At 35.7% G+C, this 22,515-nt stretch overlaps 1 protein-coding gene across 4 annotated transcripts in view; it reads left to right on the top strand.

Moving 5' to 3' along the window:
* Positions 1 to 22,515, top strand: part of DMC1 (DNA meiotic recombinase 1) — a 46,885-nt gene that overhangs the window by 2,821 nt on the left and 21,549 nt on the right. For all 4 annotated transcript variants that reach the window (XR_013179303.1, XM_077168828.1, XM_077168829.1 and 1 more), the window contains exons 4-8: positions 382 to 528; positions 4,111 to 4,193; positions 10,308 to 10,360; positions 19,302 to 19,343; positions 20,529 to 20,601. Coding sequence is in view for 3 of the 4 variants with exons in the window: in XM_077168828.1 (XP_077024943.1) it covers positions 382 to 528; positions 4,111 to 4,193; positions 10,308 to 10,360; positions 19,302 to 19,343; positions 20,529 to 20,601 (398 nt within the window). In the remaining variant the exon portion in view is untranslated. The remainder of the gene's footprint in view (positions 1 to 381; positions 529 to 4,110; positions 4,194 to 10,307; positions 10,361 to 19,301; positions 19,344 to 20,528; positions 20,602 to 22,515) is intronic.

Below are 22,515 nucleotides of genomic sequence, written 5' to 3'. Positions count from 1 at the left end.
TTTTAAATAAATTAAAAATGAACATATTGGTAATGAAGTTCTGTAGAAGGAAAGAGTTGAACTGAGGGGGTGAACGCGTGAGAAGTTTGTTCGTTTTTCCACTAACAGACTTTTCTTTTAAATTCCTTGTTACATTGCCATGGTCTCACTAACATTCTTGGGAAATCAGGGCACAGCCAGAACATTTGGCAGCCTGCTGGGTATGTTCTACACAGATATTTCCAGAACATTTGGCTACATTGTGGGTGGGTTCCACCTGGCTGCTTGTATAAAATTGGCATCATGGTAGAAAGAAATGGACACAAAAGCACATGACATAGGGTGAGAGGCTTTCAGACTGGCATTTTATCAATCTGCTATGCCCATTCTTTTATTTTACAGAATGTGGCTGACATTAAGAAACTGAAGTCAGTGGGAATCTGTACCATCAAAGGGATACAGATGACAACAAGAAGAGCCCTATGCAATGTCAAAGGGCTCTCAGAAGCAAAAGTGGACAAAATTAAAGAAGCAGCCAACAAACTTATTGTAAGTAAAATCCATTCTTTGCTCATTTAGCTTAAAAAAGTCTTGTGTGTTTTTGTAGCCTTTTTTCATTATGAACACCAGAAACTACTGTGGAAACTCAGAGTTCCTGTAAATCACAATATTATACTCTACATGTTAGCATTTAACACTTCAATTTCAAAGCAATGGCAATTTATTTCTGAAAGATTGAGGTAGGGGTTAAGCTGGAACACTAATGAAGATGTTCTAGTTTTCTAAGTGCCAGAATGTAATATACCAGAAACATAATGGCTTTTAAAAAGGGAAATTAAATAAATTGCAAGTTAACAGTTTTTACGCTGTGGAAATGTCCCAATTAAAGTGAGTCTATAGAAATGTCCAATCTAAGGCATCCAGGGAAAGATACCTTGATACAGGAAGGCCCATGAAGTTCAGGGTTTCTCTCTCAACTGGGAGGCACATGGCAAACGTGGTCAGGGTTTCTCTCTCAGCTGTAAGGGCACATGGCGAACATGACTCTCCAAAATGTTTCCTGTTTCATAGGATTCCGGTAAGCTAATCAAGACCCACCTGAATGTGTGGAGACAAGTCTCCACCTAATCCAGCTTAAGATCCACTCTTGTTTGAGCCACATCTCCAGGGAGAGGATCTAATTACAATTTCAAACATACAATACTGAATAGGGATTAAAAGAAACATCTGCTTTTACAAAATGGGATTAGGATTAAAACATGGCTTTTCTAGGGCACATAAATCATTTCAAACCAGCACAGAAGGTAATTCCTTCTTACCCAAACTTTTCTCCCCTTCTGTTTGTTTACCTTTCATTCTCCTTTTCTTCTTCTTCTTTTTTTTTTAAATCTTCCTTCTACTTATTTTTGTCTTATCTCCTCAAAAACTACATCTCTGGTTGTTGCAAAACATGCAATACCAAAGAAGTTGTTCTCTTCTGGTATAGGTCAATTGATAATAGAGGATGGGGTTGGAAAAAGACTTCAGTAACAGTCACTGGGTCTGCATCTGTGCAGTAGAATTAGATATGACCAAGAATATACTCTCTGAGATAGCTGATCTAAGTAACTTATGCCTTACAAGTGGGCCCACAGACTATGTAGGGCCCATGCAGCTAAGAGGCTGCATTTGTCTTTGACCTAAACTTTCTTGTAGAGCTTTTGGGTACCATAGGAGGCAGCCAGATCTGGAAATAAAAATGTAAAGAAAGGTAGTCACTTTCTTTTAAAGTCTCCTTCTTTAAAGAAGAGCAGACTTTCCATTTCTGTTTGTGTGTGGGGGCGTCTTGTTCCCAAGGAGTTCTAAAATCTCTTCACTGATTCCCTTCACCAGAGGCAGTCAAAACAGGGGAGTAATGCCAGTGACTGCGGTTTTGGTAGTTAGATTCAGTTGTCAACTTGGCCAGGTGAAGGCACCTAGTTCTGTTGCTGTGGACATAAACCAATGGTACGAGAACCTCATCTGTTGCTGATTACATCTGCAGTCAGCTGGGAGGCGTGCCTGCTGCAATGAATGACGTTTAACTTAATTGGCTGGTGCTTAAATAAGAGACGCAACGTAGCACAGCCCAAGCAGCTTGGCATACCTCATCTCAGCGCTTGCAGCTCAGCCCAGGCCTTTGGAGATGCAGAAAGGAATCACCCCGGGGGGGGAAAGTTGTTGGAGCCCAGAGGCCTGCAGAGAAGGCCGGCAAAGATTACCCTGAGCCTTCCCACGTAAGAAAGAACCTCAGATGAAAGTTAGCTGCCTTTCCTCTGAAGAACTAACGAAATAAATCCCCTTTTATTAAAAGCCAATCCACCTCTGGTGTGTTGCATTCCGGCAGCTAGAAAACTAGAACAGCGGTCCTCAGCTTGGAGAGGATCCAGTAAAACTACCCAGAACCCAGCTAACTGCTCCAGCTTCTGGGTACACTCAGGCAGTATACCCACAAAATTAATTGCACAGTTGCCAAGGTGTTTAAGGAAACCCTTAGAACAACATCCCATGTTTAGGAAACTTTGCTACTTTATAGATGCTGAGCATTTGTCTTCTTTTCTTTAGAAACTCAGTCTTATTACCAAAGAAAAGAACCCCTCACCTTCTCAAGAACCTACTATTGTACCCAGAATCTTATCCTTTCTTAGCTGAAGCTATTTATTCTTTTTTTTAAATATTTTTATTGAAAAGTCTTCACACACATACAGTCCATACATGGTGTACAATCAATGGCTATCATCACATAGTTGTGTATTCATCACCATGATCATTTGCATAACTTCAGAAAACGAAATAAAAAGTAAAAAAGAAAAATGCATACATCCAATACCCCTTACCCCTCCCTCTCATTGACCATTAGTATTTCAAACTACCCACTCTATTTTACCCTTTGTCCCCCCTATTATTTGTTTATTTTTATCCATGTTTTTTAACTCATCTGCCCATACCTTGGATAAAAGGAGCATCAGACACAAAGTTTTCACAATCACACAGTCACATTGTAAAAGCTGTATCATTATACAATCGTCTTCAAGAATTAAGGCTATTGGAACACAGCTGTACAGTTTCAGGTACTTCCCTCCTGCCACTCCAATACACCATAAATGACAAAGGATATCCATATAATGCATAAGATTAACCTCCAGGATAACCTCTCAACTCGGTTTGAAATCTCTCAACCACTGAAACTTTATTTTGTCTCGTTTCTCTCTTACCTCTTTTGGCCAAGAAGACTTTCCCAGTCCCATGATGCTGGGTCCTGGCTCTTCCCAGGAGTTCTGTCCCACATTGCCAGGATGGTTTACACCCTTGGAAGTCATGTCCCAACCTAGGGAGGAGGATATTTATTTTTAAAAAGAGAGAAAGTGATTGAGAGAGAAAGAAGAAAAGGAAATTTATTTTGTAATACAGTGGTTCTAGAACATTGTCCTTTTTTTTTTCTGTTCTGTTTTTGTTTTGTTTTGTTTTTTAATAGCAGAATCACCTGGAGAGGTTAATAAAGAATACAGAAGCCCAGGCTCATTAAAGTAGGATGGAACCTGAGCTGCCCCTCACGTTTTCCACAGGTTGAGAATCACTGTTGTGATACGAAACAACAAGAGGAAATCACATTAGACTACATACTGGAACCCATTTGCACTAGTCGTACCATTGTTATCAGCTGAGGCTCATTCATTCAACAAATAAGCAGTATATCTACTATGTGAAAAATATTGTCTCCTGAATAGTGAAAATTGGAATTTCTGGGCCACTTGCAACTCCTAGACCTGGAAAAAATGATGCTGTTGAAAGACATCACTTAAATCTTTCAGTTAAATACCATTCTGCTTGATGCATTAAACATACCTCATTTAGTCTTCAGAGCTACCCTGTGAGAGTGATGCTATTATTATCCCCATTTCACCCAGAAGAAGAAGCTCAAGTGCAAAAAGATTAAGTAGTTTACCCCACATCATATAACTAGTTAGTAGAGGCATATTTTGAGCCCAGGTAGGGTGCCTCAAGAGCCTTAATGTTGTGCTGCCTTCAAACATAAGTGAGTTTTTGACAACATTTGAAATTAAAACCATCATCTTAGACTCTTTCTGAACTTTTCCTTTTGTCTTTATATAGGAACCAGGATTCTTGACTGCATTTGAGTATAGTGAGAAGAGGAAGATGGTTTTCCATATCACCACTGGGAGCCAGGAATTTGAGTGTGTATCTCATATTTTTTATAAGTACTAAGCACAATCTTCAGAATATTGTGTTTGTTTTCATTTCTCTGGTTGTTATTTCTACTATAAATCCTTTTTCCTTTTAAGTTTTTTTTTTCCAAGAGGAAACTGAAGCAAACAGAAATTTCAGAAACTGCTTGTAGAAACAGGATTAAATGTCTCGTAAGAAATTCAGACCTTAAATATAAGTAGTTTCAGAATCAGCTCTATTAATGTTGTCATTTTAAAAATTTATTTGACTTTTTTTCCCCTTTCTCCATTGATGAAGGAAATTTTATTTCATCGTTTGGCTTTACTTAAAAATCAGTTGTTAAATTGAATATTTTAGGAGAAATAATCCAACATTGCTTTTTACTGCTCAGAAATAGCAGGTTTAAATTCTCCTTTTATTCACTTTCTTATGAGTCCTAAGACATCATCAAGTTGACTAGAATGTTTTTTTATTTCTTTCCTTCATAGACAGAATTTCATAAGTTAGAGCAGCAGCCAAGAGCAATTTAAACAAAAGCAGTATTTCCTCAAAGTATACCCAAAACACTAGCCTCACAAGATATACCAGGGAATAAAAGATTTCAGAGTCATAGCCATATTTTGTAGTCAAACATGCCTCCACTTGGATGTTGTTCTGGTTTGCTAGCTACCAGAATGTGATATACCAGAAACAGAATGGGCTTTTATAAGAGGGAATTTATTAAATTGCAAGTTTATAGTTCTAAGGCCATGAAACTATCCAAATTAAAGCAAGTCTATAAAAAATGACCAAATTAAGGCACCAACAAGAGGTTACTTTCACTCAAGAAAGGCCGTTGAAGTTCAGGGTTTCTCAACTGGAAAGGCACATAGCATTGTCTACTAGCTTTCTTTCCAGGCTTCTTGCTTCATGAGGCTCCCCTGGGGGCATATTCCTTCTGCATCTCCAGATGTCTCTGGCTGTGTGGGCTCTCGTGGTTCTCGTGGCTCTGAAGATTTTTCCAAAATGTTTCCTCTTTTAAAGGATTCCGGTAAACTAATCAACACCCACCTGGAATGGGTGGAGTTACATCTCTCTCTGATCAAAGGTTAATACACGCAATTGGGTGTGTCACATCTGTGAGGAGATAATCAAGTTTCCAACCTACAGTGCTTTTGCACTTACTGTTTCCTCTTCCTGTAACACTCTCTCTTCATATATGTGGCTGGCTTACTGCTACCTCTTTCAGGTCTTTGCTAAAATGTCCACATCTCAGGGATGCCTCATGAAGTAAAAATTTCTGTTTCTTTTTTCCCCTGCTTTATTTGAAGTGCATGAACAATATCTGGCACAAATTAGGTGGTTAATCAATATTTATTGAATGAATGACTGAATAAGTTTGGGAAGTGCAGTATACTATGTATTCCTCATGGAGATTCACAGTGCATGCTAGCTTATTAAAGGCTCTGTGAAATTGTAGAGCATTTCTCCAAATTTTTAAAAGCACAGAACCTTTTTTTCAAGTTCTGTCTTTGGAACATTCTTTGGGAAATCCTACCCCAAGGCAAATTGGCTGATTAGCAATATAACTTGATTCAAATGACAATTTGGTATTCTCCAATTACTCTGTGACATTTTAAACCTAGTGGCTTAAACCACTAGGCTAGAGGAATTATTACTATCATTCTGAGTTTTCTGATGTCCTTGATGTTGTCTTTTGTACAGAGAAAAGATAATCCAGGAGAAAGTTTTTTTTAATTAATATTTGATTCATTGAATGTTATACACTTTTCCATGGCTTTAAGTCCACTTATAAATCTAGCAGATTTTTAAGATAGCTAATAATGTGGTTAAATAAATTCCCTTAAACATTTTAAACTATAACTATATTTAATAAATATATAAATTTAATATATTTCCTTTTAAGTATTTTATTTGTCTAATTAACAAAACATAATCTTCCCAATTACCTAAATATCTTTTATAAATCTAAAAAATTAAACATATAAGTATAGTGAGCACTTAAATCCTTAAATGTTTAAATACTGTTTATAATGATATATCAGATAAAGGTCTAGTATCCAGAATTTATAAAGAGGTAGTTCAACTCAACAACAAAAAGACAGCCAATCCAATTACAAAATGGGAAAAAGACTTGAACAGACACTTCTCAGAAGAGGAACTACGAATGGCCAAAAGGCACATGAAGAGATGCTCAACTTCCCTGGCCATTAGAGAAATGCAAATCAAAACCACAATGAGATATCATCTCACACCCACCAGAATGGCCATTGTCAACAAAACAGAAAATGACAAGTGCTGGAGAGGATGCGGAGAAAGAGGCAAACTTATCCACTGTTTGTGGGAATGTCAAATGGTACAACCGCTGTGGAAGGCAGTCTGGTGGTTTCTCAAAAAGCTAAATATAGAATTGCCATATGACCCGGCAATACCATTGCTAGGTATCTACTCAGAGGACATGAGGGCAAGGGCACAAATAGACATTTGCACACCAATGTTTATAGCAGCATTATTTACAATTGCAAAGAGATAGAAACAGCCAAAATGTCCATCAACAGATGAGTGACTAAACAAATGTGGTATATACATAAGATGGAATAGTATGCAGCTGTGAGACAGAATAAAGTTATGAAGTAAGTAACAACATGGATGGACCTTGAGGACATTATGCTGAGTAAGATTAGCCAGAAACAAAAGGACAAATACTGTATGGTCTCACTGATATGAACTGACATTAGTGAATAAACTTGGAATATTTCCTTGGTAACAGAGACCATCAGGAGATAGAAATAGGGTAAGATATTGGGTAATTGGAGCTGAAGGGATACAGATTATGCAACAGGACTGAATGTAAAAACTCAGAAATGGACAGCACAATGCTACCTAACTGTAATACAATTATGTTAAAACACTGAATGAAGCTGAATGTGATTATGATAGAGGGAGGAGGGCTGGGGGCACAAATGAAATCAGAAAGAAAGAAAGACAGACAATAAAGACTGAGATGGTATAATCTAGGAATGCCTAGAGTGTATAATGATAGTGACTAAATGTACAAATTTAAAAAATGTTTTTGCATGGGGAAGAACAAAGGAATGTCATTACTGCAGGGTGCTGAAAGTAGATGGTAATTAATATTTTAAAATTTTAACTTATGTGTGAGACTAAAACAAAAAAATGTTTATTTGGTACAAAATTTGTATTTTGACTAGTGCATTTCCTAATATAACTTATGTAGGCAGCTTAATTGAACACCGTAAGTACCCATTGGAACCTTGAGTAGGACATGAGATTTTGTTGGTTTGTCCAGAGTGATGCCCTGATAAATCCCAGAGTGATTTGAACAGTGGATAAAAAAGTATTTACAAAGTCTCCTTTGCAAGGGGAAAAATTCAGCTTCCTCAAGTTGAATTCTTGATATTCTCACAAGCAATGTGGACAACCAAAGCTATAGACTGAGCCCCCAGTCTTGGGGTTTGTTCATATGAAACAACCCCACAAAGGATAGGTCAAGCCTACTTAAAATTAGGCCTAAGCATCACCCCCAAGAGAACTTCTTTTGTTGCTCAGATGTGGCCTTTTTCAGACAACACAACAAACTCACCACCCTCCCTCTGTCTATGTGGGACATGACTCCCAGGGATGTGGACCTTCCTGGCAATGTGGGACAGAAATCCTAGAATGAGCTGAGACTCAGCATCAAGGGATTGAGAAAACCTTCTCAACCAAAAGGGAATAGGGTGAAATGAGACAAAATGAAGTGTCAGTCGCTGAGAGATTTCAAACAGAGTCAAGAGGTTATCCTGAAGGTTACTCTTATGCATTAAATAGATATCGCCTTGTTAGTCAAGATGTAATGGAGAGGCTGGAGGGAACTGTCTGAAAATGTAGAGCTGTGTTCCAGTAGCCATGTTTCGTGAAGATGATTGTATAATGATATAGCTTTCACAGTGTGACTGTGTGATTGTGAAAAACCTTGTGTCTACTCCTTTTATCTACCTTATCAACAGAAGAGTAAAACATATGGAATAAAAATAAGTAATAGGGGGAACAAATGTTAAAATAAATTTAGATTGAAATGCTAGTGATCAATGAAAGGGAGGAGTAAGGGGTATGGTATGTATGAATTTTTTTCTGTTGTCTTTTTATTTCTTTTTCTGAATTGATGCAAATGTTCTAAGAAATAATCATGATGATGAATATGCAACTATGTGATGATATTGTGAATTACTGATTATATATGTAGAACGGAATGATCAAAAGTTAAGAATGTTTGCGTTTGTTTGGTGTTTTTTGGTATTTAAAAAATTTTTAATTAATAAAAAAACTTAAAATTTAAAAAATAAAATAAAAATAATAATAAAAACTGAAAAAAATAATGTTTATAAACTTAACGACTTAAAAAATTGCAAGGGAATATCATTTAACCAATTAGAGGTTATTATAAAAGGCCAAATTCTCCTAATTTTTAAAAGTTTTCAGAATACCAAATATGCACAGATTATTCCCAAATGAAATATGAAACTGGTAATCTGTGGATTTGATTTGTCTCTATTTTTAAATCTCCCTAGATTTAAAAACACTATTTCTATACTTACCTCTAAATTTTCCTCAGATTCATAAAGGAAACAATTTGCAGATACCTTTTCAGGTAAATTTTGGAGTTACCTTTCCAGCTGACTGAAGTTGCATAGCAATGAGAAATTTTGCCTGGGAGACCCAGGGCTGTAGTCATTCAGGGTGATTTTTCTCAGGATGAGGTGGGACAAATAAAGTCCTCTTTAGTAGTTGCTGGGCCTATAGGATCTCCAAGTGCATACCCTTCAAATGAGATGGTCTCTCAACCTATATCCTTTAGATTAAATTATTCAGGTGAGTATCTAGATTTTTCTTCTCCTCATTGAAGTCTACAGCCCTCACTATTGGTAAATAATTTCCAACAGTGCTTCAATTTACATTTAAATTCCTCTCCTAAACTACGTAAATATAAATCTGTCAGAGCTTCCACATCTCTTAAAGCTTTGTCTGATTTGTGACCAAATTTCAAAAGTCATGCTAAAGGAAACTACCAGAGGGTTTTTAAAATATTCCTACCAGGTCTTAGCACATTTAACAACATTAATATTTGTTGCATGTAATGAATGAACGAGGTCATGACTTTAATTTAGGCCTTTTCATATGAAGAACAGTAAGTGCACTAAAACACTGGATTACCAACTAAATGTATGCTGTCAAAATTTGAGTTATTCTTCTAATTGCTAGATGCTATCATTACCTGTGATATACTTTAAATATTCTCATATCCTTACACGTTCATCACAGAATTTACTTTAGATGTGATAAGCCAATCATTGTGACAATCACTGGATTCTCCTAGGATCTGTTTTTCATGTTTCTCAGTATATAGAAAAATGAATATTCAGTTGACTTTTGGAAACAGCCCCAGCACAATATGAGAAACTCTATTAATAATTAAGACTATTTTTTCAAGCTCCAGTTCAATTTTAAAGACTAGTGGGACTTAGGGGGGCAAGGATAGTTCAGTGGTAGAGTTCTCGCCTGCCATGGGGGAGACCCGGGTTCGATTCCTGGCCCATGTACTTCCCTCAAACCCCACCCCCCAAAAAAAATTTCAACAAATGGTACTGTAATAATGGGATAGTCACATGGAGAAAGAATAAAATGTGACCCCCACCATACAGCATACAAAAAAAAAAAAGAAAGAAAAGAAATAGTGCAAAATAAGGCCTGCATAACCTGTTTCCTATTGATGCCCAGAAGCAATAACAAGCAGGGCCTATAAGTTGTTTTGATGATCCATCTACCTATACACAGTAGAATCTGTGATCTGAACAGGTGGAGTGCCATTTGTTCAGATAGAAATTCCCTGTTCATTTTGCATGCATAGAAAGATGGATAGATGATAGGATAGATGGATGGGTGATTGGATAGATGGATGGATGGACAGGTGGATGGATGGATGGATGATAGATATAGTTTAAGTAGATAGATAGATATAGGTAAGTAGATAATAAGTAGGTAATACTAATGATATAAATGCTTTTTCCTTTCTTTATATCTCTATTTCTGTTCCTGTTACTAATACTATTTTCTCTTTCCAGTAAGTTGCTAGGAGGTGGAATTGAAAGCATGGCAATCACAGAAGCTTTTGGAGGTAGGAAGAACCTTAGTATTTTGTTATATGAAATTTTATATATAACTATAATTAAATAAATAAGCAGTAGTAAATGTACTTATTTTGGAACTTATAATGAAATCTCAATCACAATATAAGATCATTCTGGGCTGTAATTAAAACATATACCAACATTAATAGATGAGTCTCATTGTCATTTTTTATCTTTTAATCTAAGATTCCTATGGAAGATAATTTTTTACCTCATTCCATCAAAAGTAATTGAATAATGAAGCTGGCCTTCTTATTTCTAGGAAATGCATGTACCATGCATGTAGAGAATAGATTCTTCCCTGAATATTAGAATTTATTAGTTCTTTTAAGATTTTGGTAAGGACAGTCATAACACCAGCAAATAATGACTACTTTGTTTCTGCCTTTCATTACCCTTAATTTCATTCCTTTATTCATTTTTTTCTTTCTCCTCCTGCCTACTTTGTCTGTTTTTCCTTACAATGATGACTAGGACCTCTAATACGACAATAAAGAGAAGCACTGATAGTGGGCATCCTTGCTTCCCTTCTGATTTTAAAGAGAGTGCTTCCAATAGTTCTTCATTAGAATTATGATGGTGTAGGTTTTTTGTAAACACAATTTATCATATTAAAGAAGTTCCCTTCTATACTTGCTTTGCTAAGAGTGTTTATAATGAATGGTTGATGAATTTGAATTTTATCAAATGCTTTTGTCTATCTTTATTTGGATAGGATTTGGGGTATCTCCTTTATTCTATTACTGTGGTGAATGACATTCATACTTTTAATATTAAATCATTCTGAAGGCAAACTCAGTTTGGTCATGATATATTATCTGAAGTATCTTTTGTATACATTTTAGATTTGTTTGCTCTATGTTCGTGAGTGAGATTGGCTTATAATGTCTTTCTTATGCTGTTCTTGTCTGGTTTTGATGTCAGATTATACTGGCCTCATAGAATGAGTTTGGGAGTAGTCCTCTAGTTCTCTTTTCTTTAAAAAAAAAAAAAAAGAAGAAGAAGAAGATTGATGAACTGTTTCCTTGAACTATAATGTACCTGTAAAAAGAATTTAAGGAAAATACCAGCAAGATGGTAGCATAAGAACGTATGGAATTTAGTTAATCCTTGAGGAGAGCTTGTAAATAGCCAGGAACTATCTGAAACAACAACTACAAATGTTGGAGAGGATGTAGAGAAATTGGGACACTTATGCACTGCTGGTGAGATTTATAATGGTGCAGCCACTATAGATTTGGGGTTCTTAAGGAACTAAATATTGAGTTGCCATATGACCTGGCAATACTCAGTATATACCCAGAAGAGCTGAAAGCAGTGACACAAAAAGACATTTGCACACTGATGTTCATAGCAGTATTATAATCACCAAATGATGGAAACAATCAAAGTGTCCGTCAACAGAAAAGTGGATTAACCACATGTGGTTATATATATATATATATATATATGATGGAATATTATGCAGCAGTAAGGCAAAACAATGTCTTGAAGCACATAACAAGATGGATGAGCCTTGAGGACATAATGCTGAGTGAAATAAGCCAGACACAAAAAGATAGATACTGTATGATTTCCATTTTTAAGACCATGGAAAAGGTAAAATCAGAGGCTTATAATACAGAATATACAGGTCCTAGAGATAAATGGAAGCTGGAGATGAGTGAATGGTTAGCAATGAGGCTGAACTTAAATATAAGGGAATAGATAGAAGTGAAGGCAGTTCACTAGTGGTCTATAAGTAATATAACCATATTGAAGGTGAACATGATTGAAAGCAGTTACATAGATCCAAATGTCCCACCAATTAACACTACAAATATAATTAAGTTCTTGCATGAACTACTGCAAAGGTATGAATTTTGTATAAAGAGTGTGTAAGTTCAGGGTATAGAGAAAAAAACTACTATTGCATGCTATGGGCTATGTTTAACAGGAAAACATCAACAGTACCACAACACCACCAAGGGTAAATAATGGGGAGAGGGGCAAGAGTTAAGGAGAGATTTAGATTTTCTGTTTGGTGAAGGTGTGTCTATTAGTTATCTTTCTCTTGGGAACAATGACATCTAAAATTGAGAGTGTTGATGGACTCTTGACTTTGGACATTATACATAATGCCCAATGAATGGATGTGGCTGAAGGATGCACTGACTGAGAAGTAGATTGGCTATCAGTGGTGTGTACATATGATAGAATAGTACAAGAAGGAATGAAGGAATGCAACATTGAAGCTGGGAGACATGCAATATTGTGAATGAAACTGTGGCACATTTGGAGGCAAAGTAAGCAGAAACAAAAGAGTAAATATTGTATTATCTCATTTGGAAAATACTCACAAGAAAACAGGGACCTATATACAGAAAAAGTAGGGTTTAACAAAAGAGTATGATTGTTAAATCATTATATTAATATTTCCGTTAGTCTCCAGTATCTTAGAGCAGCTAGAAGTAAAAACCTAAAATTGTAGAATTGTAACCCATAACAAACTCTGAAATCTGTTCTACAACTAATTGTTGTGCTATGCTTTGAAATTTATTGCTTTTTTGTATGTGTATTATTTTTCACAAAAAAGAAAAAAGTCGATTGTGATGATAAATATATATACATATATATATATTCCTTCTAGCCGCCAATATTCTGGAGCAGCTAGAAGAAAAAATCTGAGATGATGGTATGGTAGCCCATGACAAACTGGGATCTATCCTGAAACTTCTTGTTAAAGAGTGCTTTTTTCTATCTTTGCTTTGTAAAAAAAAAAAAAAGAAAGAAAGAAAGAAAAGGAAAAGAAAACAAGGGCCTAGAATGTAAGCTCTTCTAGCAGTCACATTTAGTCCAGAGTGATAATTGTTATTTCTGAATTTGGAGAGGCTGTTTATATATGTATACCAGGCATTGAGAGAGAAGAACAAAGCCAATCAGGTCAGGATTAAGGTAATTCAGAATACAGGAGTAAGGAAGACATTGCCTGTATTTTAGAACCTCATCTACTCTTTGAGACCAAAGGAAGAGAAGTTTATTTTGTCCCGAATCTGAATTTTCTGTAACACATAATCTAACTCAACCTGCCTGAATCAATCATTTAAACAATCCAAACACAGAGAGCCCACAATAAGAATGATGGCCTTCAATCCTGGATAGCTTAATGTAATGCCTAGATACATCCCAGAGTATATTAAGCAGATAATCAAAAAGTATGGGCAAAGTCCCTTGAGGGATGGGACTAAAAATCTGGAACTATTAAACTTTACCACCAGGGAACCCCTGATATATGTCAAACATTAGGGACACCCAAATCAATAGGCCAAGCCCTTGATCTTGAGGCTTGCTCTTGTGAAGCTTATGTATGTAGCAAAGAAACTTAGCCTACCTACACATATGCCTACGAGTCTCATCCAGAGAATCTCTTTTGTTGCTCAGATATGGCCTCTCTCTGTCTAAGCCCAGCTCTCCAAGTGAAACCATTGCCCTCCCCACTATGTCGGACATGACATCCAGGAGTGAAAGTCTCCCTGGCACCATGGATGATGACTTCCAGGGATGAGCCTGGCTTTGGCACCATGAGATCAGTGATGCCATCCTGACCTAAAAGGGAAAAGAAGTGTAACAAATAAGGTATCAATGGTTTAGAGAGCTTGAATAGAGTTGAGACACTACTCTGGAGATCACTCTTATGCATGCTTCAATTGGACATTACTACCAATCATAACTTGCCACACCCCAACCAAAACCATTCCTGCCAAACCTAAAGAACACCTAGGGCATTATAGAAGATTCTACAAAGGTTCCATGTACTAGGGTAACCTTCCAGAAACCTACAATCTCCAGATGAATTCCTGGCTCAGATATGTCCTGAAATGCAGAGGGACCAGCCTCTCCAGACCATCAACTTTTTCCATCCTCCTATCCCATATTGTCAACAGTCCCTTCCAACATGAAAAGGTTAGAATGGCCATGGCCCAAATATCCCTGAAGAGTGGGAGAAAGAAAGAAATGATGAATGTACAACTGTGTGATGATATTAAGAATTACTGATTGTATATGTAGAATGGAATGATATCTTAATGTTTTGTTTGTTAATTTTTTTAGTTAATAAAAAAATTTTAAAAAAAGAGTGGGAGAAAGATTAAAGGTGATGATGGAGTTATACAGAGAAGGTAGGGTTTAACAAATGGGTATGATTGCTGAATCATTAAATTGATATTTTCTTTTAGTCTCCAGTATCTTAGAGTAGCTAGAAGTAAAAACCTAAAATTGTGGAATTGTAACCCATACCAAACTCTGAAATCTGCTTTACAACTAACTTGTTGCAATGTGCTTTGAAATTTATTGCTTTTTGTATATATGCTATTTTTCACAATTAAAAAAAAAGTTTGTTATTGAGAATTTCTAATGTATAAAAAGTAGACAAAATAGTATAATGACCCCCATGGACCCCATTACCCAGACCCAACAGCCATCAATTCATAGCCAATATTTCTCCATTGGCATCAGTTTTATTGCTTCCATATTATCTTGACACAAATCTCATTATTTCATTTCATCCGAAAACATTTCAGAATGTATCTCAAAAAGATAAGGCTCTTTTTATAAAAGACGTAACTTCAATACACTACACCTCAAGCAAATGAACAATTCTTTAATATCTTCAAATATCAAATTAGTATTTAAATTTCTAATAGTCTCATTAATGTCATTGTTTTTGGAATTTATTTGAATCAGGAGCCAAAAGAGGTCTATACATTGAAATTAGTTGATATATCTTTTAAGGCTTTTCCTAGTTTCCCCCTCTTTCTTGCTTCTCATTTTATTTTTTCCTTGTAATTTATTTGAGAAAACTGGTTTGTTTGCCCTGTAGAGTTTCCCACAGCATGGATTTTTCTGATTATATCCCTGTGGTGTCATTTAGCATGTTTTTGGTTTTTGTTTTTCTATCTAGAAACATAATCAGATTTAAGATGCCCTTTTTTTAACCTTAAATATTAAACATTTATCATCATTATTTCTTTACTGGAAATATTTTTTTGAATTCTCACACATTTTTATAATTTTATTTGCTCACCATCCCTTCTTCTGCTATTATTTTGGAATCATTTCCTTTTTTCTTTCAGTTCTTATGCTACAAGTAAAATCTCTCTCAGTTTTTACTTACCTAAAATTGCCTTTATTTCATTTTTGTTCCTGGAGGATAATTTTACTGGGTAGACAACTCTAGTTCCATAATTATTTTCTCTCAGAATTAAGAAGATATTATGTTATTTTGGCTATACATTGTTGCTATTGAAACATGTACTTTAATTCTAATTTTTATTTTAGTGAAGGTGCTCTGTCCTTTCTTACTAGCCACTTTTATTCATTTTGATCTTGCTGTACTGCATCTTCACTTTGATGTGTCTAGGCATAGATTTTTTTCTTTTTATCCTGTTTGGATATATAATGTTCATTATACCTTTGAGATTTTGTTTATCAGAAGTTCTGGAAAATTTACAGCCTCTCCTTCAATTTCTCTGTTCTTTTTTTCTGCATTTTTGTGATAGGCTTCTGTTAGACCATTCCATTTTAGCTTCAGTATGTCTTACATTCTTTTTATATTTTCCATCCCCTTGTCTGTGTTATATTCTGGGTAATTTTTTGTCTAAATCTTCCAGTTCAGTATTTCTCCTTTCAGATGTGTCTATTCAGCTCATCACTTGTTTCATTTCAGTAATTTTATTTATCATTTCTAGGCATTTGTCTTTTTTTTTTCTTCAAGAACCAAAAGTTCATTCCTAACTGTCCCATAATGATTGGTCACTTTTGTGATTATATCTTCTACTTTAAAAAACAATTCATGAGGCAGTTTTATAGACCTTACACCCAAAGCAAGAGCACTGAAGAAAGAAATAAATAAATGGGAACTCCTCAAAATTAAACACTTTTGTGCATCAAAGAACTTCATCAAGAAAGTAGAAAGACAGCCTACACAATGGGAGACAATATTTGGAAATGACATATCAGATAAAGGTCTAGTATCCAGAATTTATAAAGAGATTGTTCAACTCAACAATAAAAAGACAGCCAATCCAATTACAAAATGGGAAAAAGACTTGAACAGACACTTCTCAGAAGAGGAACTACAAATGGCCAAAAGGCACATGAAGAGATGCTCAACTTCCCTGGCCATTAGAGAAATGCAAATCAAAACCACAATGAGATATCATCTCACACCCACCAAAATGGCGATAATCAACAAAACAGAAAATGACAAGTGCTGGACAGGATGTGGAGAAAGAGGCACACTTATTCACTGTTGGTGGGAATGTCAAATGGTACAACCGCTGTGGAAGGCAATGTGACAGTTCCTCAGAAAGCTAAATATAGAATTGCCATATGACCCGGCAATACCATTGCTAGATATCTACTCAGAGGACATGAGGACAAGGGCACAAATAGACATTTGCACACCAATGTTTATAACATCATTATTTACAATTGCAAAGAGATGGAAACAGCCAAAATGTCCATCAACAGATGAGTGGCTAAACAAACTGTGGTATATACATATGATGGAATATTATGCAGCTCTAAGACAGAATAAACTTATGAAGTATGTAACAACATGGATGGACCTTGAGAACACTATGCTGAGTGAGACTAGCCAAAAACTAAAGGACAAATACTGTATGGTCTCACTGATATGAACTGAGACATTAGTGAAAAAACTTGGAGAATTTCATTGGTAACAGAGACCATCAGGAGATAGAAATAGGGTAAAACATTGGGTAATTGGATTTGAAGGGATACAGACTGTGCAACAGGACTGAATACAAAAACTCAGAAATGCACACTACTACCTAACTGTAATACAATTTTGTTAAAACACTGAATGAAGCTGCATGTGAGAATGATAGAGGGAGGAGGGCTGGGGTCATAAATAAAATCAGAAAGAAAGATGGATGTTAAAGATTGAGATGGTATAATCTAGGAATGCCTAGAGTGTATAATAATAGAAACTAAATGTACAAATTTTAAAAATGTTTTTGCTTGAGGAAGAACAAAGGAATGTCATTACTTCAGGGTGCTGAAAATAGATGGTAATTAATATTTTAAAATGTCACCTTATGTGTGAGACTAAAGCAAAAAAATGTTTATTTGGTACAAAATTTAAATTTTGACTAGTGCATTTCCTAATATAACTTATGTAGATAGTTTGATTGAACGTCATAAGTACTTGTACTCTCAGGTAGGAAATGAGATTTTGTTGGTTTGCCCAGAGTGATGCCCGATGAATCCCAGAGTGATTCGATCAGTGAGTGAAAAAGTATTTGCAAAGCCCCCTTCAGGGAATGGTGAGAACGGGGAGAAATTCAACTTCCCCAAGTTGAATTCTTGATATTCTCACAAGCAGTGTGGACAACCAAAGCTATAGGCTGAGCCCCCAGTCTTGGGGTTTGTTCAGTTTGTTCATATGAAACTTAACCCCACAAAGGATAGGTCAAGTCTACTTAAAATTTAGGCCTAAGTGTCACCCCCAAGAGAGCCTCTTCTGTTGCTCAGATGTGGCCTCTGTCTCCAGCCAACACAACAAGCAATCTCACCACCCTCCCCCTGTCTACGTGGGACATGACTCCCAGGGGTGTGGAACTTCCTGGCAACGTGGAACAGAAATCCTAGAATGAGCTGAAACTGAGCATCAAGGGATTGAGAAAACCTTCTTGACCAAAAGGGGGAAGAGCGAAATGAGACAAAGTGTCAATGGCTGAGAGATTCCAAACAGAATCGAGAGGTTATCCTGGAGGTTATTCTTACGCATTGGGTAGATATCACCCTGTTGTTCAAGATGTAGTGGAGAGGCTGGAGGGAACTGCCTGAAAATGTAGAGCTGTGTTCCAGTAGCCATGTTTCTTGATGATGATTGAATAATGATATAGCTTTCACAGTGTGACTGTGATTGTGAAAACCTTGTGTCTGATGCTCCTTTTATCTACCTTGTCAACAGACGAGTAGAATATATGGAACAAAAATAAATAATAGGAGAAACAAATGTTAAAATAAATTTAGTTTGAAATGCTAGTGATCAGTGAAAGTGAGGGGTAAGGGGTATGGTAGGTATAATCTTTTTGGTTTTTTTCTATTTTCGTTTTATCTCTTTTTCTATTGTCTTTTTATTTCTTTTTCTGAATGGATGCAAATGTTCTAAGAAATGATGAATATGCAACTAAGTGATGATATTGTGAATTACTGATGACCTATGTTAATTTTTATTTCATTTGTTAATTTTTTTAATTAATAAATTAATTTAAAAAAACAATCCATGCATAGTTATATTACAAATTATGTAAATACTGGCAGTTCCAGTATTTACGGTCTTTGGGGATTTTGTTTTTGTTGTTGTTGCTATTGTTTCCACTGACTTTGGGAAGTAAATCTGATGTTTGTTATTTCTGTTGGCTCCCATACTTTGTGCTCATATTCTTGTGTAGTAATCCATATTTGTGAGCTTTGTGCTTGATTTTAATTCATGGGAACTCCATGGGCCTGAACTTGGGAGTGGAGGAAGCTTTCCTTCAGAGAGAATTTGTTTCTGATAATTGCCAGGGGTGCCATGAATCTGAGACTAATTTAGCTGCTTCTTGAGGATTTCACTTCAGTGGAGGAGTCCCCTTCCTGTGGCAGGATCTTAAGCTTTCGATTATATCACTATTCTTAAGGAAAACTTGGTTTAAGTTAATTTTTATCTAAAGGACAAGTCTATGAAAAATAACTTAATTTTTTTACTACTAGTATTTACACATGCGGAATGTGACACAAGAGGTATGAGGATAGATGAGTGAGATTTGATAGTTGGAACAGAAAACTAGTGATATTCTGAGGTCATGTTTTATTCTCCATGAAAATATGTAAAAATTAACTACATGTGTATTTTATTATTTTTTCTGCATTTCACAGAATTTCGTACTGGAAAAACCCAGCTCTCTCATACCCTCTGTGGTAAGGATACATAACAATAGCAACAATAACAATAAGAATCACAGCTATCACTTATTAAACTTCTGTTGTGTGCCTGGAACTTCACGTAATCTCATGTAATCTGAACAACTGGCAAGGAGACTAAAGCCCAGAGTGGTTAGGTAAACTGCCCAGGGTTACAGAGACACCAGAGCTGGTCTTTGCTTGTCTCCTGTTTGAGGTAAGATTGCTTGTGCTGGACTATGAGCACCTGAATAGAAGTCAGGAGGAGGCAAATAGACACCTGTGTGGGGGTGGGAAGAGAGGTCACTGTCTCAATTTTCCCCAGTCCATCTGCTGTATATATGTTTTACAAGAATGCCACAAAATCTGTTGAGGCCTAGGATGCCTTACTTTGCATCAAGTAAAATTGACTCTAAAAAAGTCTTAAAAACAAATTTTTCAGAACAAAATAAACAAAGATATCTCCTTTTTCACAAAAATCCTATTCTGCATTTCTTTGACCTAAGTAGGAGTATGACAAAGTGGTTAAGAAGAGGGTTCTAAAATCAGAATGCCTGGCTCTTAGCTGGGCTCTGCCATTAATAGCTGTGTGACCCTAGGCAAGTTGCTTCACCTGTCTAAGTCTAATTTTTTTCCATCAGTAAAACAGGAATAAAAATAGTGCCAAAGCTTTGAGTTGTTTTGAAAAGTAAATGAAATGATGTATATACCTGGTACACAGGAGCTCCTTAGTAAGTGTTGACTAGTACTCCCTATAAGGTAAATACATTTGACTTATACTAATTGAAAAGTTATTTAAATGAATTATAGCATAAATTTATATTTGTGATTGTTTCTTATGGGCAGAAAGTTAGTAATATTTAGTTTCTACTTCCATTCTCTAGGAGAACTAACTTTCGTAAACATCTTCCATCATGGAAGATTTTGAAATTCTTTGTTGAATTACTATTATGCTGGTAGAATATTTCTAATTGTACTACTGGCTGGTAATGTGAAATCATAGCATGCTGTTTAAAACCTAAAGGATTGTGATTCTTTGCCAAATTTACTAAAGAGAGCAACCTACATAAATCCTATGTTAATTTTGTTTGTTTTTCGTGGGTTTTTTTTTTTTTTTTGCATGGGCAAGCAGCTACTTATATATTCATTTGTACAAAATTTATTCACTCATGTTAATATTAATTAATTTTAATTGCTCTCTAGTGACAGCTCAACTACCAGGAGCAAGTGGCTACCCAGGAGGGAAGATTATCTTCATTGATACAGAAAATACATTGTAACCTTTTTATTTAAACAAGTTGCTAGTATAATAGTGTGATAAGGTAATGTTTCTACAAAGGAAAGTTTGTTTGAAATGTGTCATTTCTGTAATATTCCTATAAACTAGCAATAATGAGGAAAGACAAAGGGAAAATAATTAATGGCCATGTTCTCAAACTACTTTTATTTAACAAGAGTTCAATTCTCCAAATGGGTTTGGTGTAAAATTGACAAAAGAAATACACATGAAGAAATCAATCTTATTTGTTGTTATTGTTTTTTGGGTTTTTTTTTTTGCATGGGCAGGCACCAGGAATCAAACTCAGGTTTCCTGCATTGCAGGTGAGAACTCTGCCTGCTGAGCCACATGGCCCACCCTCTTATTTGTTTTTTAATCCTTACTTCTCCAAAGATTTTGCTTAGTAGTTAGAAAGATTATTGATTTACTCAAATTCATGATCCCAAATAAAGGGAAAGGGAAGCGAGCAAAAGCTCAGTAGGGTATAGAGTAGAACTTGTTTTGGTAAGAGAAAGAATTGCAGTTTAATTGAAATGCAAGGTATTCTTAGAATACAAGGCTGGAAAAGTGATTTAAGTCTTAGACATGAAGAGTATGAAACCTAATGGTGGGCGTAAATTGGATATTTCTGCAATATTCTGGGTAAGTAATGAGAACCAGATTTGGATGGAAGCAGTGAGAATAGAAAGAAAAGGACAAGGAATATCAGTGAGAAAAAGTGATAGGACTTTATAACTATATTTGATAGACAAAGGAAAGAAAAGTATAAGAAACCAGTCTCAGTTTGTTTGTTTGTTTTTGTCTAGATAGGGGAGAATAGGATGCTCTTGACAGAATTGGAGAGATATGTTTCAGAGAAAAGGTGATATTTCATTTTAATTTGTTGAATTTGAGGTCCAGGAAGACATCCAAATGGCAGGTGGAGCTGTAGGATCGCTTTAAAATAGGGTAGGGCCAGAGATAAGGATGAATAGCTCAGTGGAGGAGGGAAAAGAGAGAATGGAGAACACAACTTTAGTGTTTGCCTGTTTTTAGGAAGAGGGACTAAAAAGAGGAACCCACAGAGACAGAGAAAGAAGGAATTCAGGTTGTAGAAGCCAAGAAAATGAAAGTTTCAAGAAAAAAAGATGGCCTTTGGACAGCAATTGTTCATGAAGCAAAAGAGAGGGGAGGGGGGAGAAGAGAATCTGAGATTGATACTGAGAATACAGAGAAAGATCACAGAAGTTGGAAATTAGAAGTTCAAGAAAGCAGTTGAACTACCTAGACATTTGCTTATGCTCACACAATACTGTTATTAGTTTTAACATGTGACATGTCACTGGATGACATACAAATGCCATCAAATTTGACCTTTCACCAGCAACATAGGGTGATAATCATTTCTTCACATCTTCTTCAAGAAAAAATTTTTTAACTAATTTTGCCAGCCTGGTGGGTATAAAATGTTACCTCATTTTTATTTTATTTTTCACTACCCTAACTATTGAACATTTGCATCTGTTAATATGTTTGCTAGCCATTTGGATTTGCTCTTCTGTGAACTGTCTCTTCATACTTTTGCCCATCTTTTGTTGAATTATTGTCTTAAAAAAACTGATTAAGAGCTCTTTGTATAGAAAACCATTTGTATATCTATCATTTCCACCCCCAGATCTATTATTTGTCTTTAATTACCATTTTTTGTCATTCATGTAAATTTTTTCTTTTTTTTATACAGTCAAACATGCCTACCTTTTCTTTTTTAACTTTGGGTTTTCAGAATTATTGAAACATTTCTGATATCTTATCTTTCACTTTAGACATCCACTAACTTGTATTTAGTTACTTAGATCGAAACTCCACCAAAGGGATTTTGTATGCATGTGTCAAAGTAGCTAATATGGTCGTTATAAGCAGGTTACTTATGTC

This window comes from Tamandua tetradactyla, chromosome 7 (genome assembly GCF_023851605.1).
Source record: "Tamandua tetradactyla isolate mTamTet1 chromosome 7, mTamTet1.pri, whole genome shotgun sequence".
Taxonomy (NCBI): Eukaryota; Metazoa; Chordata; class Mammalia; order Pilosa; family Myrmecophagidae; genus Tamandua; species Tamandua tetradactyla.
Note: the sequence above shows the minus strand (reverse complement) of the source record. Positions and strands in the feature narration are given on the sequence as shown.